At 49.5% G+C, this 27,520-nt stretch overlaps 5 protein-coding genes across 5 annotated transcripts; 1 reads left to right on the top strand and 4 right to left on the bottom strand.

Moving 5' to 3' along the window:
- Nucleotides 1-678: 678 nt before the first annotated feature.
- On the bottom strand, nt 679-2,829 carry BP5553_00411 (putative UPC2 Regulatory protein involved in control of sterol uptake; the record flags this gene model as incomplete). The annotated part of the gene is made up of 7 exons (XM_032009034.1): nt 679-868; nt 932-1,875; nt 1,930-1,966; nt 2,018-2,245; nt 2,298-2,597; nt 2,669-2,743; nt 2,795-2,829. The coding sequence occupies 7 exons, from the start codon at nt 2,827-2,829 to the stop codon at nt 679-681; spliced, it is 1,809 nt and encodes a 602-aa protein (XP_031873088.1).
- Nucleotides 2,830-12,428: 9,599 nt separating this feature from the next.
- Nucleotides 12,429-17,571, bottom strand: BP5553_00410 (ARM repeat-containing protein; the record flags this gene model as incomplete). The annotated part of the gene is made up of 7 exons (XM_032009033.1): nt 12,429-12,533; nt 12,584-15,214; nt 15,299-15,435; nt 15,639-15,787; nt 15,819-16,008; nt 17,106-17,328; nt 17,383-17,571. 7 exons carry the CDS (start codon nt 17,569-17,571, stop codon nt 12,429-12,431), a joined length of 3,624 nt encoding a protein of 1,207 aa, XP_031873087.1.
- A 358-nt stretch (nt 17,572-17,929) lies between these two features.
- On the bottom strand, nt 17,930-20,170 carry BP5553_00409 (uncharacterized protein; the record flags this gene model as incomplete). The annotated part of the gene is made up of 5 exons (XM_032009032.1): nt 17,930-18,867; nt 18,959-19,048; nt 19,177-19,284; nt 19,362-19,557; nt 19,640-20,170. The coding sequence occupies 5 exons, from the start codon at nt 20,168-20,170 to the stop codon at nt 17,930-17,932; spliced, it is 1,863 nt and encodes a 620-aa protein (XP_031873086.1).
- A 748-nt stretch (nt 20,171-20,918) lies between these two features.
- On the top strand, nt 20,919-25,604 carry BP5553_00408 (uncharacterized protein; the record flags this gene model as incomplete). Its single annotated transcript, XM_032009031.1, has 6 exons — nt 20,919-23,508; nt 23,800-24,030; nt 24,097-24,156; nt 24,369-24,494; nt 24,554-25,104; nt 25,137-25,604. The coding sequence occupies 6 exons, from the start codon at nt 20,919-20,921 to the stop codon at nt 25,602-25,604; spliced, it is 4,026 nt and encodes a 1,341-aa protein (XP_031873085.1).
- Nucleotides 25,605-25,937: 333 nt separating this feature from the next.
- BP5553_00407 (Homoserine acetyltransferase family protein) lies at nt 25,938-27,488 on the bottom strand (the record flags this gene model as incomplete). Its single annotated transcript, XM_032009030.1, has 6 exons — nt 25,938-26,081; nt 26,243-26,312; nt 26,363-26,510; nt 26,559-27,161; nt 27,213-27,217; nt 27,355-27,488. 6 exons carry the CDS (start codon nt 27,486-27,488, stop codon nt 25,938-25,940), a joined length of 1,104 nt encoding a protein of 367 aa, XP_031873084.1.
- Between the last annotated feature and the right edge of the window lie 32 nt (nt 27,489-27,520).

Here is a 27,520-nt window from a genome sequence, read left to right as displayed (position 1 = left end):
TCTTATTGCCAGTCCTCTATTGTTGGGCTTGCATTTCAAAATGTCGGTATTATTTGATACTTGGAAGTCACTTGATTGGCGAGATTACTTTGCATACTTTAGTGCCATGCAGGCCAAGTAGATATTACGTTTATGGATTCATGTGTGCTTGCCAGGAGCTAAAAGTCAATTGGACGGTCTCACTGAACAAGGGGTACGCCCAGAGTGTGGTAAATATCTTCATTATTCCCTGAGCAGACTGATATTCATTGCCTTCCATGATGTATGCGTGTGCACATCACATTGCAAAATACCTGCTATATGCGCCAAAAACATTTTCCCTGCTCATAAGCCCGTTTATAATAACGCCGTTCCAAATGCAGATATGCCGAGTGGGTATTTATAAGGACCGTGGGGTGCTAGTATTCGTACAATAAATATCATAGCGTCATCATAAGTGTCGTAAAGCCGTTAAATCAATAATGTGGGGTATTAAGGAGTGTCGGGAAAGGTGGTATCAAAGGAGTGTCGGTGAGACGATTGTTTCTAAGGAGTGTCGGTGAGGTGAGGTTGTGGTTTCTAAGGAGTGTCGGGCGGATGATAGGACAAGTATTAGGTGTATGAAGAATTGGTAGTCTCAGGGATAGCGCGTAATAAGATGTCGTAGCAGTAAGAAAACAGCGGCGAGAAGGGGGAGAATTAATTCTCGCGCTCTTTCCCTTTTCCTGGAGGAGGTGCCGGAGAATGGTAACGGGGAGAATAGCCGGAAAGTTGAGGGTCGTGGTTCAGGTGAGGCATTTGATGCGCATGCTGCTCATCAGATTCGGGATCGAATGTGTGTGTTAGACCTTCGCGTGCTTGTGGATCGAAATGGAGAACTGGGGGGATCCTGGGCGAGATGTTAAAATTGGTTTCGACCGATGACTAAATCCACACGGTCGGAGGCACAAACCCGCCGAAATTCAGGCCTGAGCCATGTCCTTCATAAAGGGCTAAATCGTTTCCATGGTCATTGAACATTATGGGGCTTTCCCCTAGACCAGATGATGCCGGGCTATGGTATCCTCCAAACCCGCTGGGGGAGGGGATGCTCAGATAGTGGTTTGAGAAAGGCTCGAGAGTTAAAGGACTGATCGCCGTTGCGGACATTGGATCAGGAGGCATCGTCATGAGATGTTCTTGACTGTAAGCGAAGGCTGGATTGCCATACGGAGACATTGTGTGGGGATAGCTCTCCTCCATGTTATAAGCGTTGTCACGGAATATTGGGAAGGAAGCTGTCCTTTCTGGCTGGACCCAGCCCATGCGGTTCCTGAATTTGGAGACCATATCAATAGGATACTCCATGAGATTGAGTGGAGTCTGCATGTCTGAATCGGAACCATGTGAGATGTTGATGGAAAACAGCCTTCGGGCGATGTCTTCAATTGGCCCAAGCGATAGACTCCCAAAGTATGCCGCGCCGACCTCGGGGAATAAGGGCTCAACAACCAATGCCACGGTATAGTAATGGGCGAGAATAACAAGAGCAGACGGCGACCCACGCGTCTGTTGTAGGAACATGACCGGAAGCCAGAACAACCATGCTCGAAGTGGATTGAGCATTTCAAATCGCTGAGCAGCAGTGTGATTGGGCGAGACCTTTCGCACTGCTCGAACGAAGCTCATGAGTTGTTGGATTGCCTTGGAATCCTCATTGTGAGCCACCAGGTGCGCTTCGACCTTCTGGAGCTGTGCGTAGGCCAACTGAAGAGCCCCAAGATCCTGCTTGCGGGGGCCACTCAATTTTTTAGCACCGGGCGCAGGAGACGGAGGCGCGGTGGGAAACGTGCTTTGCTCTGCAATGAAGTCTCCGAATTGAGACTCATGCTTCCATGGCTCCATGGCATCGATTACCTAGTAAACGGTTAGCATGTGCCAAGTCCCTTAACTGATATTATTTCAACATACAGATGAGGTTCCATGCATTAATTGAGTCCAGCCACGCCTGTATATAGTTAGCACCGCGGAAATTCAGATAATATGACCATAAACTCACCACTCCGTTGCTTGCCAAGATAATAGGAGGGATGCTGCCAGGACTGCATCCGAGTTATGTCTGGAGAAGGACCCGATGGCCTCATGGAGACCCTTGAGGGCGACCCCACGGTGCTCAAAAGCCATGTTAGCCGTGAGCGGGCACTCTGTCAACCATGCAAGATGTGTGGCTGATAGAGCGAGTAGGGCGTGCATGACAAAGGGGTAGTCCATTCCAATTCTGAGGAAACTACAGATTTGTCAACTTCTGAAGGTATTCGCTCTCGATATTCGTTACTTACAGTGGGATTTGACGAGTCCAAATGGTGAAATTGCTTGCCTCGTGAACGCTGAGTTCGCTAGAAACAGAAGCCACATGATGGATCAGGCGGAGATCCTCAGAGGAGAAGAATTGAGGAGACGGTGGTGGATAGATGCAAAGATCTGGAAATGGGAAATCCCCAGTCTGCTGCCAACGCTCAATCTCTGCCTCGACCTCTACCGTCCACAAAAGGTCTGCCCTCTCAGGAGTTGGGGCGCGCTCCTCTTGCGCGGGCATGTCCATGTAGGGACAACGACAGTTGTGTTTTGTACAGTTTCGACTACTATAGTGTCAGTAAGGAGAAATAATTCGGGTTGTTTTCTCCCGCCAGGGGATTCATCTTGGGCCTACCATTGAGGGAAATTCTCATCGCAGCGGATGTGCCTCCGCTTGCACGTTTCACAGCCTTTGCGGGACTTAGTGTGACTGCAATAGATGTCAGTACCGACGCCGAAGGAAGATGGAGAGGCAGTATACCTTCTCCGCGGAGGTCCACCGCCGGGGCCAGCCATTGAGAAGAAGAGAAGAGGGTTGATTTGATACAAAGATAAACGGGGCTTGAACGAGTGAAAGCCAACGAAAGGGATCTTCAAAAGACCCGACGGAAAACTATTATAATGAAGAAGTGTATGCGGTGCAGGTACGAAGAAACAGCAGACGGAAAGGTACTAGGGGTTTGCTAGGCTCCGAGGCTGCCGGGTATATGTAAGCTGCGATCTGAAAGCGAGTGTGGTATGTAAGGCTGCACGATCGGCCAGGGTTGGTGTTTGGTTCACCCCAACTAAACAGCCACGATGAGGCCGCAGCGGCTGAAAGCAACGTAACTCTGTTCCAATATCGAGGAGGCAGCAAGCATAAGTTTGGATCTGGTTGGATTTGGCTCCCAACTTAGTTGCCGTAGAGTACAGCCGGAAGGGCTTTGCTCCGCCGAGTCTGAGGCCAGAAGCTTGACGAGGTGATACAGGCGGCGGTCCAGACAATCAATGATGGCTGAGTGGGGTGACGACTATGGCAGCGAGAGAAAGTTGCTCCGAATGCTTGCAGTGGGTTAGGCTGGGCTGAGGAGGGTTTTGTGTTTGTGTCTGGGGAGAGTTTTTGGGGGTGCGAGATATGGTGACGGTGATGGTAACGATGGTGGATGATGGTGATACGGAGATGGCGACGGGTGACGGGGAGCAACGCAAAGCGAATGACAGGAGCCAACGAGGGACTTCCTAGAGCAGGCGGACACACAAAGCGAGCGTGGTTGAGCAGCGGGAGCGAGCGGCGAAAAACGGGAGCGAAGGTCTGATGTTCTGGGTCCTAGGAACCTGGCGATGGGATGGGATATATCTACTAGTTGATGGGGGGGGGGCTGAGGTCGATGGCGATGGGAAGATTCTTATGCTGTGCTGCAAAGGTGTGTAGTTGTTCCGGCCGAGGGGCAGAATGACCGCAACAGGCCAAGCGGGCGTGCTAGGAGGGCGCGGGCGGACGTGGGTTGTCGGCGTGGGCCTGGACAGGAACTGGAGCGTATGGAGAGGAATGGACGAGGATGTGAGGTTGAGGGTTTCAGTGGCGGAGGCAGGGCGTGTTCAGACGTCCATCTGCATCAGGTGGGACTCTGCGAGTTGTGGGAGGTAGTGGTGGTCAGTGGTGGTAATGGTGATGGTGATGGTGTAGCGAGGCGGCAGCTGGGGCCCAGGCATAGGCTGGGGATAGATAATAATACCGTACGAAGTACTCCGTAAGTATCAGAGTGCTGTAGATACACGTACCATGCGCAGCAAGTACTTCTTCGTACGGAGATAGTCTACTTTTGTGCGTACTCGGCTACAGTCAGTCCTCGACGACTTGATTCCTTGCCCAGATTGGCACGGACAGGTTGGACGGCTTCTCGTCAGCTAATATTTCTCACGGTCCTAATCAGATCAATCTTTAGTGGGCCAAGGCCCATATGTTTAAAAATGGGTTGCTCGATGCTGCGGCCGTGGCGGCGCGTTGACGCTAGGATCTTCCTACCATACAATCTATATGAGTGGACATGAGACCGTCGGTGGGGAGCGGATCAGGAGCCGAGGACAAAGACGACGTCACGCCGGAGGCTTTGTTCAACGGTGATTTGCGCGGTTGCAGGGTATATCATATCATGCTAACCCGTCGGGAGTGCTGATGATGGGGTGTGCTGATATCGGTGGCCATGTTCAACATGACGAGAGGATAATACCATGATGTATAGACTTGGCGCAAAGCCCGCCGCGAGCAGAGGATTACGCCGTTCGGGGGCAATATACCTACCTACCTACCTACATGTAAAGCAGTTTGTAGGATTGTGAGGAGCACCTGGCCTCTGCCTTGCGGCCTGCGCTGGAATGAGTGCAGACAAAGAGTCCTGCTGTTGATTGTGGTCAAGCACCGTCGCTGCGTTTCGAGGCTGGCTCAAAGAACCGTTGAAGCACCACAAGGGGCCGCCTTCCTTATTCGGGTGATCTTGCTTCCCCGTCTTTCGTTGCACACAGATGGTACTCTCTCCACTTGGCCGCAGGGCGAGCTGCTGCTGGGCCCGCTGGGTTTGGCCGGCGATGGAGGCGACCGGCTACGCTGTGGGGATCGGTTTTCAGTGGCATGGCTGTCCTGTCTGGGTGGTGGTTGGTTTGCGGCCGCCGGATGCAGCACTCGACTCGTGTGTAATCCTGTGCAGTGCTGTCCTCATCGTCCGCCCATCTCCTGCCAGGTCATGACATGTCCTGTGGACCGGTGCATCCTGGAGGTCTTGTGATCAGCTGGTTGTGGTTCTTCTCTCGCTCACGGTGCACGCTGCATTGGGCAGCGGACATCAGAAGATATCATTGTAGAGGGAACGGTCGACCTCGGAATAAGGTACGGCAGGGATCCTTGCACGGCCCGTGGGTGGTGGGTCCCCTATCCCGGTCGCTGGATCCAAAAATAGCTCTCCACTAGCTCGGTCTGCCTTTCTTGCAAAGGCGAGTGAAGTGCCCTGATTGGGGGGTATCCTGGGCTATCCTGGCGTATCCCAGCTGTTTCAACATACCAAATCAACAATAGCACGGTGTACAAATCCTGTTGCCTAACGCCACGGCGTGGCAGCCCAAGGATAGCGAAGCGGAGGGCGGAAAAAGGAAACAGAACAAAGAGGGCTTATGTCCTGGTGCCTCAGGTGGCCTCTACCAACCTCCTCCTCCCAGACCCCTAGGTCTACCAATTGGCCTGCTTCGTAAGGATAAAGGAAGGATAATCGTGACTGTATTCGTACAACACGTAGTAAAAGGACTGAAAGCTGCCAGATACGTCCGTTTACGAAGTAGGATCGGAACTTCGAAGCTCCCTACCTGGCAGTGGTATGGTGTTGTGGTGGAGCTCTTTAACGTAAGACAGAAGAAGATGTGAGTTAGTAACCAAAAACAGCACAAGGGAGCAGCAACACAGCCTCAGCATGCAGAATCGATTGCCGAGGGTACGGACGTACGGTAGGTAAGGTACTGCACCAGTGCACCTCGAGATACTGCTCCATGGGGTTACTAATTCGCATGATTATTAATATGGGGAACGGGTACAGACACTTTGATAATAGTCACGACCCAAGACTTGGAAACACTGTATTCCGTCACCACGACACACTCCTCAGTCCAGTTGTTTACCGACGGTTTCGGCTCCTCGTACCCCGGGCCTTACGCCCCGCGTGCCGGTTCCCGCTCCGGTGCCGATGGCTGCTGCGCCTTACGGAGATGTTCCCTCTGCAACAGCCAGTTAAGTGCGACATTTGTTTACTCGAGTTGGTACATAAGTAACAACCTGGTACTCCGTCTCTTGCGGGGATCTAGTCCCGTTTGGGGGCTTTGTTTGGTCACTTTTTCTATTGGCTCACGAAGGGCAATGCTTTGGGCCATTGGCTTCTGGGGCGTTGGCTGCTTTGAGGCTTCGTCTATCTCACAGCACTAACTGTGTTGACCTTAGCGAGGCTGAGGCGGAATTACGGCCGAGCATTCAGAGACGGTTATTTACTGCAACAGACGGGTGCAAGTAGCCGCGGCCGTGGGACATTTACAACTGAGGCTTAACGAACGATGAGCCAGAGCCACGAGGTGACGCTATTTCGGGTATTGGAGCCCCTTTCTTGTTAGCAGTATTTTGATGGAAGACCGGAATGGACGTGTTGGGTTTCATGCTGCTGCGTTGAGCATCCAGTTTGGGCGGATAATCAGGAATGCCCTGCTCATAGCACAGATCCAATCATGCCAGTTGGGATAGCTGCGATGAGGTTGCTGCACATCCTAGTTGCCAGACAAGTTGGGCCAAAAGGCCGAATCGGAAGATTTTTTGGAGGTTCATGGTCAGGGCTAGCGGGCAAAATGCTGCACCCCACCCATGCCGGGCTGTTACGTTGTATCGTTTGGCGATGGCGGAGTAGTCAATAGGAAGACCGCACAGCTTTTCGTCTGTGGCGACTCTTCCCAGTCTGGTCAGTAATCAACCGTCAATTATGATGTCCTGGGCTCCTGGTCCTAGCCAGTTCTAATGGAGGATTGTTAGGCTGTGGTGGTCCCCCCAAAATGCTTCCAGAAGAAAGGGCTTCCTCCGCCAGAATTCCAGGCCAAAAATAGCACCTAATTCGGGGGGGGTTTCTGTGCATGGATAGCCGCCATTCCTTGCGTCGATGGCCGGGATGCAGGCACTTTTCGGCCCATTATTATTGTTTGTCCTGGGATATGCACAATGGCCCTATCGCCGACCAAAATGATGGGTTTTAGGGGCACTTGCTGCATGCGCCTCACTAAGCAAAACACCCAATCGTAGATCTGCGATGGCGATGAGGAGGAGGATATTCGTGGTGTTAGGCCCAGTTTCGAACCCTAATCGCTAATCGTCATATCCCCGACCATCCCCAATACAGTCAGCCTGTATTGTAACGATGCTTCGCATAGGTATCGCATGAAGGCGGTGAGAATAATGTAGTCCTGGATAGCGGTTGCGGTGTTAGAGAGCATCTCAAATACCTCTGTTTGCAGGGATGAGAATCTTTAATGCCTTTATTTTAGACACCACCACATACTAGTATAAAAGCGCTGGCCTACATGACAAGAAAGCCCTGCCCAAGTACTTTCTTCTTTCTTGTTCTCTGCTCTGACCAACCAACCCGTGCTGGTATTCTTCTGTAAGGGTTTGCTGGGATTCTCTGTTGTGCGACATTCGTAGGAAGGACTACTTTAGAGGGTCAATCAGAGTCAATAAGTGAAGAGCCGACACCCCAGAACCTTGCAAGTCCAACCACGCTGAGCTAGCAAAATACTTACTAAGCGTAGCGCGTGACTTGTCTCCTCTTCCCACTCCATTTGCTCCAACCTCTCTCCAACCTCCCTCGATAATAACTGCGTTAACGGCTCATATATTCTTTCCTTTAGTTTTACACTGCTCTCTACCTAGGTACGGAGGTACTATGTACTAGAGCGATTAAAGGCGGTGAAGCCGCGATAGGGACCCCGCAACCTTTCACCGCATTGCACTGCATCCCGCACGAACCCCAACGACGTCGACGCAAGTCTCTGGCACGGACAAATTACATACGAAGTTTGCCTTTCAAATGGTTCCTATATGCACTTCTCAGGGCCTTAATACGTACCACCAACTCTATTGGGAAGTTCTTCATACAGTCACCCATCTCCCAAGTACTTCCCAGCAGGAATCGATGTGTGGCTGGCGCAAATGCTCGGCACTTATAATATTTCCGCTAGGAAGCGCCACCCGCTTTGCCTTCACTTGGGATGGGATTTTGGGACATCATACGGAGCATGTTGCCGGAGGAATGATTGTGTTTGGGACAGTCCCCTCAGTCACTCAGTGCACGGATGTAAGCCTTTGAACTCCGTCAATACGAGGACGGAAGTCTGCTACGAAACAGAGCTTAAATCTAATTTTAGACTAAATCTGGTCATCTCCACTCTTGGCAAATTTTCTCTTCTTCCACTAGTTGTCCCGAGAACTTCGCTGTTAACTCGGTCCCGAGCGCCTTTCCTCTGCCTTCACGTGGTTCACACATTGCTATTATGCATATTTACATATCTTACTTGTACAGTCTATGCTTATAGTTAATGCAGACTGTACTTTGCTCCTTATCATTAAATCACCGATTCACCATTTCGACTACTATAATCACTCGGGTGGTCTTACAGCATTCTGCTATGGCCCTACTCCGTAGAGGCCTTCTTCAGAGTCGGGGACTTTTCCGTACCTTTAACTTGGCCCGGCTATCCACATGTGGCAAGTTGAGCCGTGGCCAATAAAGTAATAGCCTCAACTTTTTCGACACCAAAGTTACGTACCTCATCCCAGTTACTGCCGCGAAGGGGTATAGTCTATACCCCATACCTATGTACAGTGCACAGATCTATTCCCTTTGTTGTCCCGATTGTTTACCATGCCGTTGTCTGGCTCTATCTCTCCAACGCGATACCAGATTCAACAACGCTCGCAGGCGAGAGGACCTTTAACAAACATTTCGAACTTATGGCTTGAAAGCCCTCCTTTCCCGCCTTTCTAGCTTGGGTCTTGACTGCCAAGTGGCCCAAGGCCATAGTGGGAATCGATTATTAAAAAATTAAAAAAATATTTCCTCTTCTCATGGGCTGATCGCCGAGCATAGGCCACCAACTCCGCTCAGCATCTGATAAGTCTTGAACATAGGGAAGTCAGGGCATCGTTAGAAGCAGTTAGGTCTCTGTTTCGAAGCAAACAAACATAGGTTCCTGCTGCAGCTCCACGGAAACTGCCGGTCCATTAAGGCCGGATGAAGTCATGCCGCTGGCCCGAATTCAAGAGGCCAATCCTTGCTTGGCGGCTCACGGAACTTGCTACTAATGTGGCCCTTGAACTCTTTTGTATCAAGGCCATATATTTGTAACACCATAGTCTGATAGTGAGGGGTTTCAGTACATCCCCATACTGAACTTCTTTTCGTCAAATCCTGACTATCTTGTCCATATATCGCCGTTTCGCCTGCTTCCCGGTTCCATATGTTTCTTGTACGAGTTAGATGAAGACCCTGAAAATAACTCTTTCGTTTTACATCTTACTGCAACTAACTCACAAAGCTAACGATTAAACCGAGCAGTGAGCTTTGGCCGTTTGGCTCTATATTGGTAGCCGAACAGACCCGGGTACGTGTAAGTTAAACAGATACAGAGGCCCCTAGCCACTAAACTTTCAGATTGTGGGCAGAGTCCATTGAGGGCCACATTTATAGTAACATAAATGACCTAAAGTCTCTAGACACGAAAGGGCAATTCCCAGTGTACCATCGTTGTGTCTGTTGATTATTCTCTCTAAAATTCATTCCATGTCGAAATAGCCAAAGGTTACCTCCCACATCGTACTGTTTTTGACTTAACCGAACAAGCCAGTATACCATGGCCACCTCCGAGTCTCGAATTCAATGTGGAGTATTACGTGGCTCGACTTAGATCCGGACCAGACATGCTCCGAATGTTGCACCACTTTTATCCCCCCTTTTCGGACTCGGTTATAGGCGGCCCATTCCGACTCTACCAGTAGCCACAACGGGGGATCCTGACCGTCCTTTTCCCGGATCTAAAAACGTGCTTTCTATGTCCATATCCACATCTTCGTCAATATCCACCACCCTACTGAATATTTCCACCGTTCCAAGACAGCCGTCCAGTTGGGTGCGACTTAAACGACCGAACCCAAATAACACATTGCACTGATTGGTTACATTCATCTCCGGCAAGCGCACCTAATAAAGACAAACTAACATATCGATGGGAAACGCGAGCACATTTAGACTTAATTCTATGACGCCATTCTGGTCCTAGAAGTAAGTATCGTTATGCCAATGTGGTCGCAGCGGCATCTCTAGGTTCATTGTTAGATTATCACATGCGGAAACCTCCTACTGCACCCCCGAAAATAGAATACTACACGTCGTTAAAACGTACAGTGTCTGGACGGGAAAACTCCCAGAAGCAGGTCCACGGCCACAGGAATCCCAGGTTAGCCTGACGTAAAACACGTCTTTTTACTAGGTATTCGAGATTCTCAGTAGGGATTTTAAGCACTGAATCCAAGCATATTTCCTCCTCGGAGTTATTATGCAGTATTTGTACGGAGTTGAGAGTTTCCCTTGCAACGGAGCGCGGCATTTTCCCGTCCAGAGACTGGACATGACCGAGTAGCACCAAACAAACCCCACTAGAGTGCATCCGAATGTTTATGCATATTCTGCACCATGCGTGCCTCATCACTCTGCTTCCAAAGCAAATAAAAATTTGCAAAGTGGCCCTCTTGGTATAACAAACAGAGTTTTATGCCGCCGTGTTGTTCTAAGGGTGGAATGCGGCTTAGAGTTGCATTATGAAAACAAGTGCTTCTGTGGGCGATGGACGTTAACTTAATTGTGAAAGTAGAACGGGCTTTGTAGCGTTCTTCAGAAATGTAAACCACATAATTTTATACTTGATGTTATCCCGATTACCTATAAGCATGATGTACAAGGGACCTAACGGATCTAGATGCATTAACTGAGAACCGCGATCAGCAGAGGATGGCTTTCAAAATTGGAGTTCGTATTACCCTCCATCTTCTCCTCGGCTAGAGCATCTAAGTTCGATTCTTCTTTTAGAGTAGATTTAACCCACCACTCCAGTTGCTCCAGTGTATCCTCCCCTTCCTCCAAGTCAATGCTCTTGTGTTCCTTTCTTATTTTATGCGCGGCACCGGCTACTTCTTAACACCAAGTCAGCTGCTTTCAAAGTAGTAAGGAAGTAGGGAGCAGTATGAGTATGTATGTACCCATTATAAATTGAGCAAATGGTGGGAAATTGGCCGCGGAGGCTAGTCGAGCGATTATATATATGTATACACAACATAGGCAATCCTTCGTTAAAGGTCATCTCCTGGTAGTATTTCCTGATGTGAACTGGCCAAGTGCGCCGCAAATACCTTTTCCTAGCACTTTACGTGCCTCTTCTCTTCAAGTAAACGCAGAGATCTCAAACTTGTACCATTGCTCTTAGCCCTTGTCTCCTTACTAAAGTTCAAAGTATTGAGCCATGCTCCTCGGGGGGCCGACTCCTCCAGCTCAATACTATCGTACTACCAACTGTCAACTATGCCGGCACACGAGTAGCACTACGTGGTATCGAGGATAGGGCAGAGCCTAGTGAATTGATCCGAACCAAGCACAACTTGTGTGAGCGTCTTGTGAAGGAAGAACAGGACACTGCTAATAGGTAATATGATAATAAAAGCAATGATGTTCGGGAATTCTCAATGTTGTCTACTCAGGCTGGAGTTTGTAAGAAGGCTTTTGATTTGCGACCATGCTTTGTGTTGGCGGGGTCGTCATGGCAGGAATGCGCCGACAATATGAAGATATGAAGGGCTAGCGGGAAGTTAATGAGGAAGTTGGGCGATTACATTCTTGTATTGCATAAATTAGAACGTGATTTTCCTTGTTTAATGCTGCCATTACTCATTGACCAAGTGTGTTGGTTTCCGCCTCAGCCATCCCATCCAACACAGGGGTTAAGACTGACCTTGGAATGCTTTTTACGGGTAAGATTAGGAATGGATATCTCGAAAATCACAGATCAGGTCACATCACACAATGAATAAAAATGAGCATCATAAAACCCGATTTATTTCCTCCCTGTCCACTCATTGTACCCATTTCCTAAGCCAATCGTGGAAGCAACCTCAAAGCTACCATGGCCAGCCCCCCAACCCAACCCAAGCCCATCAATCATGTTCCCCATACCGTCCACCTCCCCTCTCAGATGGCATAAGGTTCTCTCCCAACCTCTCACTGCCCGCTATTCTCATCAAGAGGTAGAAAGCTCGCACTAAATATCTAAGCTACTAGTAGTAAAATGACGTGCCAAAGTAGGAAATATAATATCTAACGGTCGTTATCGCCCACGTAAACTGTAGTGCAGAACCTCGCTTTAAATGCCCATGCACAATGCTCTTTTTGTCTCCGTTTCCTCCGAAATAATGCTTTCGTAAATACAAGATCATGTCGCGTTTCTTTGCTGGCTTCAAACTTGCACCCAATTCCGTTTGCGCCCCGGTGCTGCCCAAAACTGGATATTTTATTTGTTTACAGGCTGTATATCGTGCGAAGAGCCGTTACGTCTGCTGGGGCTATCTGGCTAGTGAGGAACGCGTTCATGTCGGGGATGAGGGACTTGTAGGTTTCCAGTGTCTGAGAAGTAAGGTTAGTAGTGAAGACCAATATCAGTTCATAAAACTTACGTGCTGGAAAATCTGCCGGAGATCAGCGATTAGAGGATTTACTTCTACGAAATTGTTATATCGTGCAATGATCGTGAAGAGGCGCGCGAGGTCCTTCTCCATAGCTTGCGGGTTCTTTAGGACGACTAAACAGAACCCTTTCATGGCGGTAGCCTTTTCCACCGTGTGCTCCACACTATGGATTGATTTCAAGAATGGCTCCGAAAATGTTGACAGGACAGGCGCCAGAACCCCAGAATTGTCCAGTCCTAGTCGGCCCAGGGCTATTGCTGAGTTCTCCAACACGGATCGAGGAACCTCCGGATTGCCTAGAATATGGAGATATCGCTCTAGGAGTTGCCCGACGTAGGGCTCTAGCTCCTTGCCGTACTGGATTGCGATCTCCCCGGCAGACCAACATGCGTTATTCAAGACACTGAAGCCAGTGGCAATTTGCTCGTCAAGGATCTGATCCAAGTCAAGCTGTTGGATAAGGATCGGGAGTAATGTTGGTAGGAACGGTCGCAGTTGTGGAAAAGCGTACTTTGCACAGTCTCCCAACACAGCGTACGCTGATTGGCGAACTTCGTTTTCAGCATCCTCCATACAGAATGTTAGTAGGTCGAACAGCCCGGGTTGTGTGCCGGATACGAGCTCGGCGGATTGCTTTTGGTCAACTGCTTGGACAATGGCGCTTACAAGATCCAAACTCGTTACGAGGAAGTCCTTGTCAGGCGTATCTAAAATTGGGTTATTGACCGACGCCATGTACTCTTCCAGGTTTTGATGGATGATCTTTGTGCATCTGGCGAACACTGGTTGAGCAAATGGCGCAAACGACGTTGACAAAGCCGTGGCTACGTAGGATAAACATTCGAGAAGAGGGAAAAGCTCCTTCGACTGGTCGGAAACCTTATTCCATCGATGGATGAGCGCTGGCATTAGAATATCGATAAGTTGAGGTTGCGCAAGTCCATGGCCTACATGCTCAGCTAAGGTTTGGACGCAGTCGTAGAGGATGAACATATTCCGGTCCTTGTACTTCTCGAAGCAACGAACAAATTGCCGGATGATTGGCTCACAATACGGCGTCAATGCGTGACCAGCCTTCTCCTCAAGGTGTGCAAAGGCCGATGCACCAGCTTCCTGAACCCTCTTGTTATTATCCAACATTTTAGTCAGGATACCTTCCATCATAGGCTCGAAGAACTGCGCCCGCAAAGCAGCGGTATTGAGGTTTGCCCCCCAAGATGAATACCGTCCGAGCGTCCAGCAAGTAATCTGTCGGACGAGTGGTTCCGGGTCATTGAGCAACGAGATGAGGTAAGGTACGAGATCAGGAAGATGAGGAGTAACAACCTCCAGACAGCCCTCTGCAACAGCTCCAAGAGCGAGTACAGCTGCCTCACGATAAGGCCACTCCTCATGGCGTAGGTTCGTCATTAGGTATGGGAGAATGGTCTCAAAAACAGGACCTCGGAAGTCGGTCGCAAACACATCGAGAGCAGCAGCGGAGCATTTCCGCAAATTCCAACGATCCTCAGGATTATCATCGTCATCGTCATCGTCGTCGAACTCCTCGATTTCTCCCTCATCCAAGTCGTCGTCGTCGTCTCCAAGCTTTGCATAACCCCCGCCGTTTTCAACCACTTCAACTTCTTCACCATTGGTGAGAATTCGAGCGCCCTTGGTTTTGGCAAATGTTGGCTTGATATCCTCAGCTCGGTCTTCCTCATCCGCATCATTGCCACCGCCTTCCAACATTGCAATATCTTCGTCGCTATAGACCATACTTTCTAGTAGGACGGGGATAATCTTGTTGAGATAAGGGGCTAAAGATTTCCAGAGCTCGCCGTGCTCCCCAACGGTGAGCCAGAATTCTGCAGCATCGCAAGCCAGTTCTTCATCCTCAATTTTCTTTTGCTGCGCAATCATGTAGTCGACGAGCCCGCCGATGTGCGGTAAGATCTTGTCAGGTCGGATCTCCACGATTTGAACAAAGGCTCGGCAGACCTGCCGCCGTACATCAGATGAGGGGTCATTTGCAAGTTGAAACAAACGGTTTAGAAGATCATCGAGCGAAACAAGTAAGGCCTGGGGTTTCTGGGGGATGAAAACATTCAGGGTACCGAGTGCTAGAGATCGAACTTTGGGGTTGTCGCTGACAGTAAAATCAATGAGTTTCGGAATGATAAATGTCAATGGCCGCTGGCCTTGATAGTCCTTGTCCAGCATTTTCCTGTTGTCTTCACATACTTTAGCTAGAGCATCCATAGCCCCCTCTTGAGCTTCAGGCGTGATATTTCCGGGCTCATTCCCAATTAACGAGAGCAGCTCTGGTAATAGCTGCGGCCAACCCAAAATGCCACCACGGGTGACTATCTGAGTGATGACATTTCCAGCATAGTTCCGTATCGATTGATTCTTGTCTTGCAAAGCCAAAGGTACTGACGAACGCACGAGCGTGAGGCTGTCGGGCGGTATAGTCTTGTAACCAGTCCTGATATTGTTCTTCAGCATGGTAGCCGCCGCCGCTCGAACCGCATGGTATTCCACCGGAGAATAGGGTAGGCCTGCGGGAGTTTCAGAGCTTGAGAATAGGTATGTAAGGTAATTGTTGATATCAGGCGAGGACTTTGCTTGGGCAAGCATCTACACAGCATCACAGTAACATCAGCAGTTGCTCCAGTGCGCAAACAAATCCAAAGAGAATCATTCTCAAAATTGTTCACTCACAGTCTCTGCCTGCTTTTGGACATTTTTGTTGTGTCCACTCAAGGAGTCTTTCAAGCAGCTTGCTAGTTGCCCCAGCGCCTCTTGCTCCGGTTGCCAGGCCATGTCCACAGCTGCACCCTTGAAGGATGGCCAACCCCCTTGTGTGGCGATTCAGATCCTTCCTATATTCAGATATCCTCTCGAAGCACGAACCGATTCCAAGGGGTCGCACAGGTATACTTGTCTGACCTTAGGTGGTCACCATCTGCGGGGATGATGTTGTTAGCAGTTGTATAGTTTACGGCGAACCGGCGGATCTGGAGGACGGCATGCTGCTGCGCGGGTGGTATCTTGTACTTACAAATTGAAGAAACAAGAGACAAGTCGAAGGGAGAATTGTGCGACGCCAGATAGCTGTGGGAATGGGCACTGGGACCTCTTCGGAAGGGTCCTTCAATCGCCACCGATCGCGGGGTTGATTCTTCCAGCGGTTTGCTAACTGTGGATCGCCTTCGAAAGAGATAATGTGAGCTGCGGGTACTTGCGCAAGTGGACAAGTGGACGTGGATCTGCGATTACATCTGCAAGAGTGTCGTAAAGGTGAAGATCGGGGGATTGCGATGTGGTGCTGTATTGTCTGGCCGAAACTTGCGCTCGCCCACTGTCGCCCACACTGTCGCTTGCCCTCTGGGCCACAAGCGTCGCTTGAGAAATTTTGTGGTTAAGCTTACCTATTCAGGTCAACGTTAGGACAAACAAACAACGATCTATCATGTCTCTGTTTCTGTCTCTGCAGGTGTTTGCGGTGTCACTCGTCTATAAAATTAATTCTTTTTCTTTAGGTTGTTCATGCAGTTTGATTTTTCTATGTTTATTTCAGCAATGCTGCTGGGTTGGAGGGAATCCAAGACAATATGCATGTAACATGATCAATAGCGGGGTGAAGGACGTCAAATCGCGTGTGCCTCTCTGATACAGCAAAAATCAATATCCATAGCAACCTATTTCTATCGTTGGTTCAGACACCCAGATCAGAGAAGTTATAGGGCGTGTGCCTTTGTTTGCAGATGAAGTTGCCTGCAATTGACTTCCGCCTACAATCGTCCTGAGCCTCAGTCCCTCAAGTACCCTTCTCTTTCCACTGTTGATGTAACTAGGAGCTACAGGGGAGCCATTATAAAAATTTGAGTCTCAGGTATACCGATCTGATGTAAATGCCCGCTCTAAATTTATCAGGGACCCGTTATAGAGTGTCAATCATAATTCTCTGTCGCCCAACGATGTCGAGGTAGACTTTGATGGAAGTGGATATCTGCATCGTGATGTGACCTGACCGACTATGAAGGTGTAACTTCAGTGCCATACTAGCCACCGTTGGGTAATACGCGCGGTAGGACAATGCAATACAATCTCATCACCTATCCGAAGATTCATGGTGGGTATCCTTTAGCGGTACACATTGAGCCTGTACCTTAAAATATGAAACCAATCAACCAACAGTATCGAAGCATCCAATGCGATATTCATATGGCTTGCAATATCTCGGCCATACAACGGATGTCGCACTGCCTCCGACCTTGTAGAGGTACTTGATATTGATGCCAAATGTTTCCAGCGGAACCTCACTTGGTAAGAGTTGGAGGCACGATTGACATCATATATGAGTGGCTTTCTGAATGGCAACGGTTGCAGGCTCGTGGCGAGGACATCGGCATGACTTCGCACTTCATCTCCCGACTCCCGGGAGGGTCAATCTGATTTGCGCGGCTCCTGTAGTCTTTGGGAACAAGACTAATTCATCTGCCATTGGCAATCTCTTAATCCCTACTCTTCTTGACCTCGTCTGTCACAACCTCAACGACCTTTCGGAAGCCTTCCATTTCCTCTTCGACAGTGCCGCCCATCCCAGTATCAGCGAAACTTATTGAGTTTCCCACATAGACAGGCTTCTGAGTTCTCTGTGCAAGCAATTTCGCAAGACGGGTCGTGAATTCCAGGGTAGATTCGTGGGTGTAGAGAGGGGTAGATAGGGTTTGACCAGGATTATATCTCTACGATAATATTAGTTTGAATCTGTGCATTTGTTCAACAAGAATCAGACTCACATCTGGAATAGCATAGACAAAAGAACCTAGTGACACCGGTGTAGATGTGTCGCCATTGCTCTTTGTCGTCAGGAACAAGTGGGACGATGTAGCTTGGATTGTGAGGCTGAGGTGAACTCTTGTGTCCGGTGCTTTCGGAAGAGGGAACGATAACTCGATAGGCTCTGCAGAGTGGTGCGTTTTAGACATCTTATGATCTGGCTTTTCACTTCCCTTCCGGCCTTTGAGGTGTCGTTGATCAATAAAAGCTCGCCAATCCCTATCGTATTACTCGAGCTCGAGAAACCGAAGTACGTACTACTTCGTCGATCCGATAAAATGCCGAAAATTACCCGCCTTAATGTATTACTCTACTGCTTGCGCCCTCTAAGGAGCACTATAAACAATAACAACTAGTAGTAAATTGGTACTAAGTTAGTAGTATTATATTAGGACGTAATGGGAAACAACTTCTATGCCCTCTAGTACCTAGGTAGACAAAACAAGTGAAAAATAAGGTTCCTTTGGTTTTGGTATTCCGACACCCCTATTAATATTGCACGTCGCGTTAGTCCTCCGTTGCTTTATGAGAAACCTCCTCAAACCCACTTCCCAACTCCCTCTCAAGACGAGCCTTACTCGGTATCCATCCCAGCCGAGACTGTCCAGCCATGGAAAGAATTAGATCTTCCTCGTCTTCCTTATCCTCAGCCTCAAACGCCGCTCGTACAGTGTCAGTACCCCAGGGACTGGTGACGAGAACTTTTACGACCGCCCGAATACTGCTGGCAACCGTGAGTCTGAGGATGCCTGCCAGCACTTCCAACATGGGATCTTCGAATTCCTCGCGCTCGTAATAGGCGATGCCGTCAATAAGGCAGAAAAGTGTAATGTTTTCAGGGAGCTGGTGCACTAGCCATTCAAATAGCGGGAACAGTTGTTCGAGGTCACCGTCCTGGACGCCCGCAAGCTCAATCTCGGAAGGCAAGTACTGTGTGTTAAAGGAATATTGGCAGAGTAGCTGTACAACTAAGCTCTTTAGCATCTGCTCCATCATACTTAGTCCGCACTCTTCGTCGCTATAATCTTCTGAGTCAGCGTCAGAGTCATTCACGCTCAGGTGGAGACCGCAAAACCACACGAGCGTCACGAAGCGCGGCCTGGCCCGGAAAGCACGAATGAGCGTTACGCAAAATAGCGATAATGCAGAAGTGTCCTGCAGACCGTGGAAGTTTCCGTGGGTCAGGAGCATCGTCGAGGTCGGCGAAACGAGCCAGGTCTGGAATTTCTGGTTGTGTACGATCTGCTCGGCGCGTCCGCGCTCCTGCATAGAGAGTAGCTGTCCTCGTTTTTCAATGCGTTCGAGATCGGCTAAGTCGATGTTGGGAATGTCAAGTAGACTGAGGAGTCCATCCTCGTTGACAGCTGAGGTTTGCGATGCTGGTTGGGGTGAAGCGGCACGCAAAATCTCCACTTCAACCTTGAGAGAGGAGTTTTCTTGCGTTACTGCGTTAAAACTAGCTGTTAGAATGATGGCACCAAATACATGAGACATAGGGTTGAGGCAAGAGGCCCCCTCATCGGTACCGGATCTTACTGAGCAAGTTTGCTTGCCGTTCACGGACATATTGATCAGTCAGTACAGCTAGGACAGAGTTCATTGCCACTTGAGTATTGTTGTTTTGGGCTATTATGTAATTGTTTTGCGCAAGCATCTCATGCTGTATTCGTTGAGTTTCAATTGAATCTTGAAGCAGGCTTAGTGCAAGTGCAATGTACCGTTCGGGAGGAGCATCGTCCCAAGGGAAGACGTACAATAATGAGCTTCGACCTGTTTGCTCTTGTCGGTGATCATCTGAAGGCTATCTAGCAGAGGCTTTTCGTATTCCGCCTTATTGAAGGTTGCAGAAAGCCCTCGGATGACTTTGGACGACGTCTTATGTCAGTCACGCTTGCAATATGAAGTAAAGGGGTTATTTCTATCTATGCAGATGTCTCACAAGTAGATCCGATGAAAAATCCAATCCCACACTCCACCGCCAGGAAGACCGTGGCGATCAGGTCGATGGAGCTGCTTGTTATGTTGGAGGCATTCGGGAAGGTACTGAGGAATAACTCAACGTCTGAGAAGATAGGATCGAGGTCTTCGAATCCGGCGAGGATTTGTTTTCGGACTGCGGCAGCGGTCTTGACGGCCTTGCATGTACGAACTGTTATCACCAAAAAACTAGCCTTGTTGCTGAAGTTCACAATATTATGGATGCCCAAATCTACTCACATCCAGAAGAACCTCCACGATTCCAAAAACGGGCGTGACCGCGTTTGCTTGTGGGATATATTTGACTACCTCATTTGCCAACTTGGTTGTCTCAATCGCCGGCTGGATGTGGTCAGCAGCCTTGCGCCAGACCTTTCTCAAAGCACCGCCAATTCCGGTTTTCGAGGTGTATTGCATTCGAGCAACCTCGAGCGTGCCATAGACAGCGTCCCAGCTCGCCTTGTTTCGAATACTATACTCTTCTAGGCGACCCTTGGCCTCCTTGGTGGCCATGGAAAACTTGAGCTTATCCATGGCCTTGGGGAAAATGTGATCCCAAAACTTCATTACGACTTCCGCAGGTGGCCCTGCTGGCTTCACTCCTTCTATCTTGTTGTGCTGCAGGGCTGGAACGTATTGCGCGGATGAAGGATCGTATCGCAGAGTAGGGTCGTTAAACGCTGGATGATACTTGGAAAGACGGGTGTCGATGAAATCAACGGTTGGTGGTTGGGTGTGGAGCCTTGGAGCCTGGGTGTTAGGCTGTGCCATTTGTGTCACAAATTGGAAATACAAAGGCCCTTCAAATCCGGATACTTTTTCCAATTCGATGTCGTTATCTGTGACTTATACAAGGCAGTGGCTGATACCGAGCGCCATTGGGTTGACTATCAGATCTGTTCTGGGTTCCTGCAAACTGCTGCCCTCTGCATGCTGATGATCGATCTCTCCCTGTAACTTTGCGAGTCGAGAATGGCAGTTAACCACAGCCTCTGGTGCAGGTTTAGGCTTTAGCCATGGAAACCCCGGTCGAGAGAGCTGAATTCTCGCAACCTTTTGTGATACTTCGTACTTGAGTGGCCTAGCTATAGGCCATATGGAGTATTCGTGCTGTAAGTGCCGTGGTACTTGGTACTGTATGAGGCACAAGGCTGACAGTACGGATGGCGCCGCTCGGCTCGGCCCCGAATGCCTGGTGCCAAATAACGTTCTCTCATTGCTCGATACTTTGTTTCATGCAAGTAGTTGGCCCAATACGCCACCAGCAGAATGTATTTTTGTCCCGCCTATCTTGGTTATATGGTGCTGCAGAAGTTTGCGGCTTAAAAACCTCAAGACCAATAAAGACAGCATCGATTCTTGCACTACCGAAGCATTGAGCGTCAAGGCGTTTCGGTGACGTCTAGTATTTGCCCAGATACCTTGAATTTGGACCTCGCTCCTTCCAACTCTCCTCTTTTTCTTTTCCTCCTGTCTCCTGTTCTCGGTTGGGCGTTCTTTTCTTTCAAGGTGAGGCACAATGACAAGCATATCCACAGCCGATGGTACTGCCGTCCGAATCGGGGCAACCACCATGCCCACCAGTGAACCCTCAGAATCATCTCTTCCTGAAAGTACTCCCCCAACGCCTTTGTCCACGACCGATTCAAGCCCTCAGCCTGAGCCGAAAGCTCCAAATGCCAGCAATGTGAGCGACAACGACCTGTCGGGAAGCTGGCCTGGCAGACCCACATCCATCGACAAGGAGACAGATGTAGAATCACCAATTGCCGATTCAGATGATGAGGATGTCCTCGTCCACAAACCGGAAGACAGTGACCAGGAAAGTGTCGGTACCCTTCGGAAGACCGCCAAAGCGGATGTGAGCGTCTTGGATCAGATACGGAGTCTACAGGACAAGCTATTCGAACTAGAGCGACATACCAAGGTACGCCCGGACCCCGCAGACCGCGAAATCCAGTGGGAGGAGGAAAAGGAAAGAGTCGGTGCAGATCAAGAGAAGCGCAGGTGGGAAGCGGAAAGACAACGAAGAACAGCGGCAGTCATCCAGGAGGGTGCTTCCTTTGCGCTTGGGAAAAGCTGGTTCAGCAAAGTGGATAACGATCTCAGTCGACGGATCTCCGAGGAGCTTGAGTATAATGAGAAGCTTCGGAAGCATCGAAGGCGATGGGAACGGCGCAATTTCATAGATCAAGACTATCATAAGGCCGCCAGAGACCCTTACCATGACCATGACGATGGTGATGATAGTGACCACTCAACTGACGGCTCCGACTTGTCCGGTGCGTATGAATGGCGACGGCGCACGCTACGAAATGATTATGATTGGGAGAGGGAGAACCTGGAGTTTCAGTTTGAAAGACGCCGCATGAAACGACGTCGAAAGCATGTTGTGAAAATGCAACGTAAAGAAGAAGAGGAGAGACGAATACGAGCATCTGAAAGTGCTCGCCAGGAAGGCTCCAAAGAGGAGGACCAACCCACACCACGACCAGCATCCGTTGTTGAAGCAGAGGAGCCCGAGGTTGAGCCTCTACCAGTACGAATGTGGGCTTTGCCGGAGTCGAACCGAGTTGAGTGGGCCGTATTCAAACGCCTTAGAAGAGTGGAGGAGAAAGATTCCTACGCTATTAATATCTTAGTGGGAGAACCTACCATTGACTACAAAACGTTCAAACAGTACGGAACTTGGTACGGGAAGATCTCGGGCCAGGCGGAGAAGGCCCAAGAACACAAGGTCCCTGTGAAGCAGGAGCTGATAACTGGGAAGGCGCCACTTCCGGAGAGAATTCGCATTCATTCCACTCAGATTCTTGACATTCTTGCACAGATACACGGCTCTGAGATATCTAGCTTTCGCTCTAAGCAGCTAGAGCCGCTAGTCTTCATTAGACCGTTCAAGGCACTTTTCTATTATTACCCATTACTGCGAGAGTGGTGCCAGAAACTAGAGATGAAATTCGATTTGCAAAATGGCACCTGTGCAGGGGATCGGCCCGAAGCCAAAACTGGTTCTTCAGAATTTACACACAGCTCGACAAACGAGATTAGGGGTAATGATGTCCACAACGAAGAAAGCAAAGAGCCAGTCACTTTCGAGCCACACCCAGGAACTGAGACGAAGAATGGGGGGGAAGATGGCGAAGGCCCAGATGGCGAAGATCCAGACGATGAAGCAACTTCCATAGTGGCGCTTGAACATCTACAGTGCCTCCTAAAGTTTATAGACTCAGACATCTCACGGAAAGTAGATTACTTAAATAGCGCTGCATGCCAGAAAATCACCTTCTCGGATATCTGGTACCTGTTTAAGCCTGGAGATGAAGTTATCGGAAGTGACGGGAAGCAAGCATATCGCATCATCAGTGTCGTTAGTTCTGGGCACAAGGTCATACCCCCCTGGCGGAACTATTTTGACCAGTCATCAGCAAAGTCAGAAGAGACACCTATTACAATCAAATGTGTCTATGTGGACTTTGATGGCAAACAGCTGGGTCCAGTTTCGAAGCCCTTTAACATTAAGAGGTTTGAAGGGGAGAGGGCAGTTACTTCCCTTGAAGTTTACCCTCTTCGATTTCACCCCGCCAGAACGGTTGAGCCTAGTTCTGGTAACAGGGACCAATCCGTGGCTCCCGATTGCTCGCTCCGACAACGCCTCATTGACCGAGGAAGGAAGTTCCTGGAAGTTGCTGGCGTCAAGCATATGTACTATACTGGACTAACCCTAGAAACAAAGGATGAGGTCGAGAGCCAGGTGGTCGTGGATTTTGAGACCGCATTCGCGGTGGTCGAAGAACACGGACGGGAGCCCTGGAAACCTAACCTTGAAACAATCATTGGTGCTCCTGATGAGGTGGAGGATATCGAGTCCTGTGACGCAGAGTGTTGCCTGCGTGAGAACATCCACGACGACTCTTATGTGGAGGAGAAGCGGAATGAAGAATACATGGGTAGTCTTCTTCCCAAGACCAGGGATGAGTTGCCCTCAGTCGTCATCTTTCCCCGGCTGTTGAGAGACACCAAGAGACCCCAGAATGCGCTATCGGACGAGGACCTAGCCATTATGTCCTACCGTGTCTTCGGGTTTGTTCTCCGCAGTCGAAAGTGGGGTGGGTTGTTTCTTTTTCTTTTAGTTTCCCTCTTGTTCTCCCATCGCTGTCAATGTGGTGTGGCCAGCACAAAGTACAAGGCCCTGTAAATCCTAGAAAACACCCGCTAAAGGGGTAGTCTAGTGCAGGGTAATCTTGACTAGGAGAATTACCAGTATGATAACATATACTGGGGTGCCTTAGAATGGAATAATATGTAGCAGGATAGCACAGTATTGGCCTGTCGCGCTAATAGAGCTGAAACCTTCCATACCGCCTATTAGGTTAGAATTGCTAACAGCATTACGACAGCAAAATTGGATCTCACACATCTTACCGATGTCCATGCACCCAGCAACGAAAATGCCGGGGGTGAAGGTGGGAAGGAAACGGAGGATGACGAGGAGCCAAAGACGGCCTTTGATCGCCTTGTGCTCCCGGATGGGCATAGAAAGATGATTTTGTCACTCGTCGCTCAGCACTTCCGTGATAAGGAATCGTCAGCAAATAAGAACGATCAGACCGGTATCGTGCGTGGAAAGGGTAGGCAGCATCCTCTCCTGGCCCTTGTGACTAGCTAGTCTTGATCATTATTAACACTAGGAGTAGGGAAAGGATTGATTCTACTTCTTCACGGTGCTCCCGGTGTCGGAAAAACAAGCACGGCAGGTATGTTACTCGCCCCCACTTGTAGATAGAGTCCTGGCTTACCGCTAACTTGGAACAGAGGGGGTTGCAGAGAAATTCAAGAAGCCCTTATTTCAGATAACATGCGGTCTGTATCCCCAGCAGCAATGAAATTCCCACACAAGCCATGTGACCTCAGACTGACGATCTTTTCATGATACTAGGAGACTTGGGAACTACTGCACAGGACGTAGAGGATGCATTGGAGACTAACTTTGCCCTCGCTAACAGATGGGGGTGTATCCTTCTCCTCGACGAGGCGGATGTCTTCCTTGCAGAGAGGACCAAGGAGGACTTTATAAGGAATGGCCTCGTAGCAGGTCAGCAATTTCCTCTAATTCGAGATGTGTCATGTTCTACAGGGCTGATGGCCCAGTAGTCTTCTTGAGGGTCCTTGAGTACTACGCCGGCATTCTCTTCCTTACCACCAATCGAGTAGGCGACTTTGACGAAGCCTTTGCATCTCGGATTCACATCAGTCTGTACTACCCAGAGCTGAATCAGGATAACACAGTCGAGGTCTTCAAACTGAATTTGGGTTTGATTGACGACCGCTTTAAGGCAAAGAAGAGGAAGGTCAACATCGAGGACCTCCAGATTGGGGCCTTCGCAGCAAACTACTGGAATGAGCGCGAGAATGAGCGGTGGAACGGCCGACAGATCAGAAACGCCTGTCAGACTGCCCTCGCGCTTGCCGAGTTCGAGGCTCAGGGTAATAGCCATAAGACTCTCCAGAACCCGAATGCAGTCGTCACTCTTGGGGTCAATCATTTCAGAATTGTCTCTGATGCGTACCTAGAGTTTACAAGGTACGTCCGAGATATCTTCGGTACCCATGCCGCACGACGTGCAAAGGAATCAGGACTGCGCGCCATGTGGGTCGACAAGAGGGGGGACGTTATTGGGGCTGTTGGTGCCAAGGGGGGCCAGGTCGTCAAGGTTGATACTGTAAGAAAAAGAAGTTTCGCCTCGCGTCCCTGGGTCAGTCGTCGGCCAACGACGCTGGCCAACAAGTTTACCAAGGTCAACAGCAGCCAAGCGCCCCTCCACAACAAACGTACCAAGGTGGTACTAGAAACCTGGCCACGCCCGCTCCCTCTAGCCAGTACTTGCAGCCCAGCTATCACCAGGTGCAGCAGCCGCAGGAGAACCAGGGGTGGAATCCGCCGACGACAGTCTCAGGGGACAATACACACCCCCCGCAATATCAACAACCTCTGGCCCAGCCATCGCCGCAGGCACCCTGGCCATCCGGCTTCAATATGGCACCCACTTATGCCCCAGTACAGCCAGGTGCTGGGAGTCAATACTACGGAGGTACTGCCCCGGGTAACGTTGGGGTCAACCCAAACTTGATATCAGCTCCTGGGCAGCCTCCAAGTTTACCCCAGGATCCCATGAGCAGTCAGCATACCCGGCACGGTGGTTGATCGAACTTATTCTCTTTTACTTTTACTCGCTCTTGAATCGATATCTTCAGTCTTCCGGTATTTGGTTACTTGGAGTTGTTTGTCTTCGTTGCTTAATCTGGTTTAAACAGACTGGCCACGAATGTTTCTTGGGTAATAACATAATGACACTTTCATATGGTAAACAATGCAGATTGAGTTACTAAATTCGAATTCCTTATACGTTACTTAAACTTCGCCCCCTAGAGTTACCCGCTGGTTACAGTTTAGCTAAGCCTAGCCGACTCTCAACCAGTTCGTTTCCTACCACTACTAAATTATATAACCTTTCGTAGGTAATTTTTTCGCCCGCGCTCAAAGTTCGGCCTCCCGAAGCTTTTGCTCCAACCACGCTACATCTTCCTTGCTATCGCCAAGTCCGACCTCCCGAAGCTTTTGATCCAACCACGCTACATCTTCCTTGCTATCGCCAGGTCCTCCAGCCCAATGTCCCCAGATCTGCAGGTTAACATCGCGTCAGTCTCCCCTTTAAGTTAATTTGATAGACAGCGGTGTGCGTTCGGGGCTTGGGGGAACTCCCAAAGCAAGGGGGCTGAAATATGATTGTTGCATCTAATCAAAAAGGAACAAGGAGATAGGTTTTATCCAAATCAGCTTACACTTGGGAAAGCCTCCATTTTTCCAATTCCGTCTTTCATATTGGCAACTTCAATCTCTGAATCTTCGGGGCTATGAGGGGTCAGCAGGTTATTCTGAAGTATGTTCGAATATCCACTTACGGAAAGTACAAGTCGGTTTTACCGGGTAGCACAAGTGTCTTTGCTTTAATCCCTTGCATGGCTGCTCTGAAATCGCCGTTGTATGGCGCCTGGTTGGAACAATCTCCAGCTTGCCAAGTATAAAGCATGACCAGCAAATTTTCGGGATCTAGATATCTTCAATATCCCATTGTCGGATGCAAGGTTTTGTACTTACCTTTAGAAAGTGCCCAGGTTTCCCAAAATTTCTCCATGAAGTCTTCCAAGTCCTTGAAGCCAAGGGCGCTTTCGTAGAGTTTCGCTCTATAAAAGGCCTGCGAAAACCCCCACCCCGCGTAACCCCGGCCAAATGCCTTCAACCCGACTTCTCTCTCCTCTGCAGTCCAAGTGCGATACTTTTCGCCCTGGCTAAGGGTTCCATCCTCGCAAGAACCAGCCGATGAGTTCTTTCGGGCCGCGAGGAGAGCGGATTTCACCCCTTCAAGGAATACTTGGTTGTGCAACGAGGTTTTGGCGGCGCCACAAAATGGGACCGCAATATCCATGAAGTCCGGATAACTAGTGGCCCACTGGTACGTCTGGCCTGCTCCCATCGACCACCCGAGGACCGCACGAGCATGCGTGATGCCCAGGTGCTTCGTGACTAGCGTGTGTTGTGCTCTCACATTGTCATAAAAGGTCACTTTGGGAAATGGTCTAATATTGGAGTTGGATGGCGACGTCGACTGGCCATTCCCGAATAGCGCTGGGATGATGATGAAATACTTCTTTGGGGTTAGAGTATGGTCTTCGCCAACGAGCCATTCGTTGTTGTCGATAGCTTCAGGATATTAGTTTTTGGTTGATTCGATATATGGTAGGTTAGGCTTACTCCCACTAAGAGTTCCAGCAGTCAGCGTGGTCCATTCTAGCAGCGCCCACGGTAGTATAACCGAATAGAAGAAATAAGGCTGAGAGCAATGTTTATTGTTCTAGTTTCGAGGAAGGGACGAGAAGAATCTGGATATACTTACGAATACCACGTCGGATAGATGATAGCGGGAGACTTGGGATCTCCAAACGTTTTGTAAGCAATGTGAGCATCTGGAATTGTCTCTCCAGACTGGAGTTTCCAATCTCCAAGCTTATAAGTCTGCACGCCAGCCATATTGAGTGGAGGTCCCTAAACGATTAGCTTCC

The sequence above is a fragment of the Venustampulla echinocandica genome (assembly GCF_003357145.1).
Source record: "Venustampulla echinocandica strain BP 5553 chromosome Unknown scaffold_0, whole genome shotgun sequence".
Classification (NCBI taxonomy): domain Eukaryota; kingdom Fungi; phylum Ascomycota; class Leotiomycetes; order Helotiales; family Pleuroascaceae; genus Venustampulla; species Venustampulla echinocandica.
The sequence above is the reverse complement of the archived record's forward strand: the minus strand, read 5'-3'. Positions and strand labels throughout refer to the sequence as shown.